Source organism: Arachis ipaensis, chromosome B7 (assembly GCF_059453495.1).
Source record: "Arachis ipaensis isolate K30076 ecotype BB chromosome B7, ASM5945349v1, whole genome shotgun sequence".
Classification (NCBI taxonomy): domain Eukaryota; kingdom Viridiplantae; phylum Streptophyta; class Magnoliopsida; order Fabales; family Fabaceae; genus Arachis; species Arachis ipaensis.
This window is the reverse complement of record NC_142442.1, coordinates 90,419,771-90,427,726: the sequence shown is the minus strand read 5'-3', so window position 1 is coordinate 90,427,726 and position 7,956 is coordinate 90,419,771. Positions and strand designations below refer to the sequence as shown.

The following is a 7,956-nucleotide window of genomic DNA, read 5'->3' as shown; positions in this document are numbered from 1 at the left end:
CGGTTCTTCATTTCTTGGCTTCCTGCTGCCTTGAAGTGAGGTATTTAATGTTTTCCCACTTCTTAAGTGAACTGCTTGGCACTCTTCTGTTATTTGTTTTGATAACTGTTGTTCTGTTTGCTTCAACTGTACTTTCATATTCAGATTAGCCATTCTTGCGTCTTGTAGTAACTCCTTGAATTCGGCCAGCTGTTTTGTTAGAAAGTCTAATTGCTGATTGAATTCAGTAATTTGTTCTGCAGGACTGAGTTCAGCAGTTACTGTTTTATGTAATGACCCAACTCCCAGTATGCCATGGTCATACAAGAAGCTAAGTGTTACTAACTTATCCTTCCTAATTATTATTTATTATTTAATATATGAGCCTGTTCCTTGTTAGAGCGATGCCAATTTTACGAGTAACTTTTTTTTTGTTGCAGATGTTCAGGTAAAATAAACAAGCATACATTGAGAGTAATAGAAAAGCGGCATAAAGAAACATAGAAATACATCTGATAATATACATCATGTACACTATAACAAAACATGTAGCGTTTACACAAGATCAAGTCAGTTTACATCCTCGTCATCCTACGTAGCTAATATTTACACGACACTCCCAGGGCCTGGCCCATACAAAAAGCCACTAAGCTGGCGCCCAGGCTAGCCTAACCACTATATAGCTCCTAGCTCTCGGGTGTACTAACACAAGTGAGAGACTAACTATCAGATAATGTCAGACTAGAGTGTCATCAAAAGAATGCCCCTTCCGCAGTCAAACTATATCTACACGTGGCCGTTTGGAGAATCGCCGTGAGGCTCGTCCATCTCCTCATCCTGCTCTATCTCTATCTCAGGATCATCCTCCTCCTCATCATCCGCAGCTACAGCTATACCCTCAGATCTACCAGAAATACTGCTGTCACTATGTACAAAACCATTCGCGAGCATAGGTCCGTTCGCGTTTATAGGAGCCACTCCACCGTCCGGTAGTGCCGGCTCATCAGGCTGTGGAAAGTCGGGGATCGGCTCAGGGGTAAAATACCACTCTGGTGGTATCACAGGTACGTAGTCACCAACTAACTCAGGCTCATCAGGAATGATAGGTTCAGGTACCGCCTCATTCAAAGGTTGAGCTGGTATAGGGTGCTCAGGATCATCAGGAAAAGGATGTCCAGGTGCGTCAGGATGTAACCAAGATAAAGGAAAGTCGTAAGGAGCATCAGGGTCAAAATGCGGGCTAGACAGAGGATGTTGAAAAGCTCGATTAGGTAACGTATATCGTCTAATACGAGGCTCCAATCCCATGATGAAGTAACTGTGATGTACCGGATCCTCGTAGACGTAAGAGTCCTCGAACTCATAGAAGATCACGCCCGTCTCCATCTGAGGGGGAGGAAGGGAGAGAAGGGGTAAGAACTGGGGAGTTCTTAGTAGGGTCGGGGTTGTTAGTTACGTTCATTTATTCGTTTCGATTAGTAGATGGATAATAGAATACAGTAATGTAGTAAATAGAGGTTAAAAATAGATAGAAAAACAAAGAACAGAACACAAGCAGAAGAATACAAGAAGATAAAGCATAGACATAGCTCTCGAACAAACAAACATAAAGAAATAGATCACACACAAGAAAGAATGCAACAGAGAATGATGCGCAGACAAGAATGATGCATGTCTAGCCCTAGTACAGGCCATGAGCTCATGTGTCGGTTGGCTGCCCGCAATCCCGACATTTATCCGGTCACGAGTAATCCCAATTTCCCGGATATGATTTTCCGTTCCTAAATAAATGCGCATATAATAATAGCTGCTCATCTGAGACAGCCTCTGCTTACTGCAGGAAAATATATATATATACTCTGCTTTGCTCTGGGGAAGCAGAAAATAGCTGTAGGTGACTTAGTTTCCCTACAGAAGCTCTGGGTTGCATTAAGAAACTAATATATATATATATAGCTGTGGGTTGCATCAAGCAACTAATATATATATAAATATCCCTTTATTATACTACTCTTCTCTTTATATCTCTTTACCCTGTTTTGGTTTCTCTTTTCTCTGTATCTCTTTACTCTACTTTAATTACTCTGTTCTCTGTATCTCTTTTCTCTTCTCTGATTACTCTTTTCATTCTGTATCTTTATTACTCTTTTTCTCTCTATCTCTTTACTTTACTCTGGTTACTCTGTTTTCTGTGTTTTTCTACTCTGCTCTGATTGCTCTGCTTAACGTATGTATTTAAAGCTTATGTAAATTTCGGTATGAATAGTTAGCCTATCCCAAGTATAGGTTCATTAAGTCTATACTGAAACAGTTTAACTTTTCATATAATACCTAACCCTATTCGCAATTCCAGGACTAACTATGTTGCCCTAGTTCGTTCACTAGTCTCTGTCTATTTTTCTATCATTAAAACTTTACAGGCTTTTTCTTCGATTTTTATCTTTTCTTCAACTTTTTATCTTTTATTTATCTTTGCCTCACTAATATGTTTTTACCACTCCCTAAGTGTTTTATGAAGGTAATTATAAGATTCTGTGCTTAAAGTTGTCTTTCTAAAGCTTTTACAGAAAACTGCCTTTTCTGCATTATTTTATTATTTTATTAAAATATTATTTTTAATTAAATATTATTATTTAATATTTTATTATTTTTTTATTATTTTATCATTAAATTTTCGAAAATTAACTTACTTTTACTTTTAACCTTTAAAATTCACTTTTTACCACCCGTAACTTTTAATATTTCTACTTTTACCACCCTAACTTTCAGAAATTACCAAACAACCCCTTAAACACCAAAAATTTTACTTCCTTGCCCTTTTTAAGATCTAAGGCCTGTTCTTCATTGTTCTTCATCACACTCAAAGTGTTCTTCATGTTCTTCATAAATTCTTCAGATTCTTTCTTTGTTTTTACCCGTTTTTCAGTCTTTTCAGCAACCGGTTTTTACTATAATTCATAATAAATTAGAAGCCACTATAATCCCATCTTTTCTACATGATTTTAACACAAATTGAACCTCAATTTAAGCTTAGGGTTTCGTTTTTGCAGCTGCCCAAGAACATGAACTTTAAAGCTTGAATTTCATCAAATTTCATCAAAATTTCACCAAATTTTCACCAAGAATCAATCATATATGCAACCAATTTTTAGCACAGCCAATTTATACAACATTCACACAACTCAAACACAAATAATCAAGATTAATTTCGTGACACCCTACCTGGTTTTGCTGCTCCTAATTCAATTAAACTTTCAGGTGGTCCTTAAGCAATTTTTCCTTCTAAATCACATCAAGAAAACACATATTTAAGCATGTTTCCTTGAAAACGAATCAAAAGAGAGATGGTGCAGCCAACTCACCTTGATCCCAGCCTTGATAATTCATATGATCATGTAGAGAAAGAAGAGAGGATCATTTTGGTCGGATTGGAATTTTGATTTGAGTTTTAGTTCAGCAGAAATCAAGCTTTGAAGATTTGGAACTAAGAACTTTTCACTCTTTTTCTCTCTACCTATTTTCGGCCACAAAGTGAAAATGAGCCAGCCTTGGCGGTTTTGGGGGTGTAGGGTGAGTTGTGATTGGTTGGCTTGGAGGTGGATTAAAATAATATTAAAATATCTCAGGTGTATAACTACTAAAACTAGATGTATCAGAACACTTGCAAAAACATCTCTAAAAATTATTTTCTGAGCTACTAGCATAAATGACACTAGTAACATATTTATTATGAGAATAAAACATGAATAATGAGGCCTTAGCATTGCTAAAGTCATCAGAGAGTGCTGGTGCTAAGCTGCACTAGTAAATTGTGAACCCGGTTAAACCGGTTTTCTGTTTTTAACTAAAACTGATCAGGTAATCTTATAATATCATTCAAGAAGCTTCTAATACTAATATAATGATAATATCATCCTATTATCTCTCTTCTCTCATAAATCGGGTCTGGTTTGTCAAACTAAGACTATTTACGAAAAACCGAATCAAAACTCCTAACCGATACGGTTCAAAAACTAGGTTCTTCGCGACCGGGTTATCGAGCTTGTCTCGAAAAAGGTTCTAACTTAAAGATGAAATAATGACAGTGAGGATTGAGGTTCTTGATGATATATCAAAGGTTTTCCCCTTACTGATCTTCCGGAGAAATTCGTACTTTCAGAAAAGATCTCGCGTACTCGAAAATCGGGGTTGTTACATTTTAGCCTCTTCTTTCATAGAAGATTCACTGCTTAGGTACAGATGCTGATTTCTGGAAACTGTATCAATAAGCTCTTGAGCCTCTTCAATTGTCCTTCTCATGTGTATAGATCCACCAGCTGAATGGTCTAGAGAAATCTGAGCTTTCTTTGTAAGCCCATAATAGAAGATGTCTAACTGCACCCATTCTGAAAACATTTCAGAGGGGCATTTTCTTAGCATCTCTCTGTATCTCTCCCAGGCATCATAAAGAGATTCATTATCTCCTTGTTTAAAGCCTTGGATGTCCAGCCTTAGCTGTGTCATCCGTTTTGGAGGGAAGTATTGATTCAGGAATTTTTCTGACAGCTGTTTCCATGTCCTTATGCTAGCCTTAGGTTGGTCTTTTACAGCAAATAGAAACAGTAATAATCTGTAGACATCCTGATCTACTTCCTTATCATGTACTATGTCATCAATTTGTAAAAATTGTGCCAGAAACTCTGTAGGTTTTTCCTGAGGAAGACCGGAATACTGGCAACTTTGCTGCACCATGATAATGAGCTGAGGATTCAACTCAAAGCTACTGACTCCAATGGAGGGTATATAGATACTATTCCCATATGAAGCAGTAGTGGGGTTGGCATATGACCCCAGAGTACTTCTGGACTGTTCAATTCCACTTAGATCCATGATGGAGAAAAGGAAATTGATATGAATAGCAAATAGAATATATTTTTATTTTTATTTTATTTTTTTTTATAAAAAGGGAGTGAATAAATAATAAAAGAAAAGAGAATAAAATAGTTTGAAATTAAATATAGAATTCGAAAATTAGGAACAAGAAATTTAAGACTAAAATAATTACTTAATTAAGATGATTTGAAAAATTTTGGATATGATTTTTGATAAAGATTTGAATTTTGAAATTTTAAAACTAAGATAAGATAAAATAAAAAAATTTTAAAATAAAATCTGAATTTTTAAAAGTAAAATTCGAAAAATCAATTAAAATAAAGGAAAAAGATATTTTTGAATTCAATGAGGAAAGAGAAAAATAATAAAAAGGCACAAAACTTAAAACTTTTAGATCTAATGCTCTTTATTTTCAAAAATTTTGGAGGGAAACACCAAGGAACACCAAATTTAAAAATTTTAAGATCAAAATACAAGGAAGACTCAAGAACACTTTGAAGACTCACAAGAACAACAAGAACATGAAGATAGAACACCAAACTTAAAATTTTTAGAAAACCAAAACAAAATTTTCGAAAATTAAAGAAAAATCAACAAGAAAACACCAACTTAAAGTTTGACACAAGATTTATTTAAAGAAAAATTAGTTTTGAAAAAGTTTTAAAAAAGAAGATAGCCAATTACCAAGAACATAAGCATCACGCTCTAGCCAATTGAGCTATAAATTTAAAGTGTTTTAACAAGGTATTTAATAAATAAAAATTTTTTTTAGATACTAATAATTCGAAAATGCACAAGAAAAACAAGAAAAATCACAAAACAAGAAAAACTAAAGATCAAACAAGGAAAATAAACAAGAACAACTTGAAGATTAAGAAAGAACAGTGAACACAGTTTCGAAAATTTAAAAGAAAATAAAAACATGCAATTGATACCAAACTTAAAATATAAAACTAAACTCAAACAGAAAAACTCTATTATTAGTAAAAATAAAAATAAAATAAAATAAAATAAAAAATAAAGTTTCGAAAAATTTTTGAAAAAGAAAATAAGGATTCTAAAATTTTAACAAGAACAATAATAAAAGACTCTGACCCAAAAGACAAAATCTTCCTAATCTAAGCAATAGGATGAACTGTCAGTTGTTCAAACTCGAACAATTCCCGGCAACAGTGCCAAAAACATGGTGCACGAATTGTGAATCACACTTTTCACAACTCGTACCACTAACCAGCAAGTGCACTGGGTCGTCCAAGTAATACCTTACGTGAGTAAGGGTCAAATCCCACGGAGATTGTTGGTTTGAAGCAATCTATGGTTATCTTGTAACTCTTAGTCAGATATAATATCAATAACAATTTTTAGTTTTAATTGTAAAAAGTCAAAGGGCATAAAATAAATACTTGTTACTCAATAATGGAGAATATGTTGGAGTTTTGGAGATGTTTTGTCCTCTTTATTTCAGCTTTTCTCTTGTACTACTCTTCACACACGCAAGGCTCCTTCCATGGCAAGCTGTATATAGGGTGTCACTGTTGTCAATGGCTACTTCCCATCCTCTCAGTGAAAATGGTCCAAATGCTCTGTCACAGCACGGCTAATCATCTGTTGGTTCTCGATCATGTCAGAATAGAATCCATTGATTCTTTTGCGTCTGTCACTACGCCCAACAATCGCGAGTTTGAAGCTCGTCACAGCCATTCAATCCTTGAATCCTACTCTGAATACCACAGACAAGGTTTAGACTTTCCGGATTCTCATGAATGCCGCCATCGATTCTAGCTTATACCACGAAAATTCTGATTACGAAATCTAAGAGATACTCATTCAATCTAATATAGATAGTGCAGAAATCCACTTCTGGGGCCCACTTGGTGTGTGCTGCGGCTGAGACTTAAGCTTTTCATGTGCCTGGGCTATTTCTGGAGTTAAACGCCAGGTTGTAACCTGTTTCTGGCGTTGAACTCCAACTTGTAACCTGTTTCTGGCGCTGAACGCCAGACTATAACATAGAACTGGCGTTGAACGCCAGTTTACGTCATCTATCTTCGCGCAAAGTATGGACTATTATATATTGCTGGAAAGCCCGGAATGTCTACTTTCCAACGCAATTAAAAGTGCGCCATTTGGAGTTCTGTAGCTCCATAAAATCCACTTTGAGTGCAGGGAGGTTAGAATCCAACAGCATCAGCAGTCCTTTTTCAGCCTGAATCAGATTTTTGCTCAACTCCCTCAATTTCAGCCAGAAAATACCTGAAATCACAGAAAAACATACAAACTCATAGTAAAGTCCAGAAATGTGATTTTTAATTAAAAACTAATAAAAATATAATAAAAAGTGACTAAAACATATTAAAAACTACCTAAAAACAATGCCAAAAAGCGTATAAATTATCCGCTCATCACAAGGATTGGGTGGAAGAAGTGAAAAGAAAAGCATGCAAAGTGGACAATCCATGAAGAAATGAGCATTTGCAGAATTCATGGCGACAGGTGTATGTGGCCCACGCGTACGCGTGGTAAGGAAATTTGTCAGGCGACGCATGCGTGTGATCCATGCGTACGCGTGAGAAGCAGCACGTGACCTTATTAAAGGCAACACGGTGAGGGTGATTTCTGAGCCATCCAGGCCCAAATTCAACTCATTTCTGAAGCTATTTGATATATAATTCAAGAGGGAACAAGGGGGGAGCAATTACTGTAGTGTAGAACCATCTTTTAGGGTAGTTTTTTGGAGAGAGAAGCTCCCTCTTCTCTCTAGAAATTAGGACAAATTTAGGTCAAACTCTCTTAGATTTAGGTTTTAATTCTTGTTTTCATCTAGTTTCCTTCGCAATTTCTTGTTATTACATCTTTGTTCTCTTTGTTCTTCTTGTTAATTTCCCTTTTATGTTACTTTTTTGTTATGAACTCTTGTTGATTTTAATTTCATTTAATGCAATTTGATGTTTGATGTTTTTTTAGTTCTTGTTTGAGTTATTATTGTTAATTTCTTACATTTGGTAGTTTTAGATTTTATTAATATTGCAATTTAATATGTCTTTCTTTTATTGCACACCAAGTGTTTGATAAAATGTTTGGCTTAGGATTGGAGTAGTTTTTGTG

General features: G+C 35.3%; 1 protein-coding gene across 1 annotated transcript; it reads right to left on the bottom strand.

The window, feature by feature from the left end:
• Positions 1 to 765: 765 nt before the first annotated feature.
• Positions 766 to 1,365, bottom strand: LOC148553329 (uncharacterized). Its single transcript, XM_088492973.1, has one exon. It carries the CDS (start codon positions 1,363 to 1,365, stop codon positions 766 to 768), a length of 600 nt encoding a protein of 199 aa, XP_088349099.1.
• Positions 1,366 to 7,956: the final 6,591 nt, after the last annotated feature.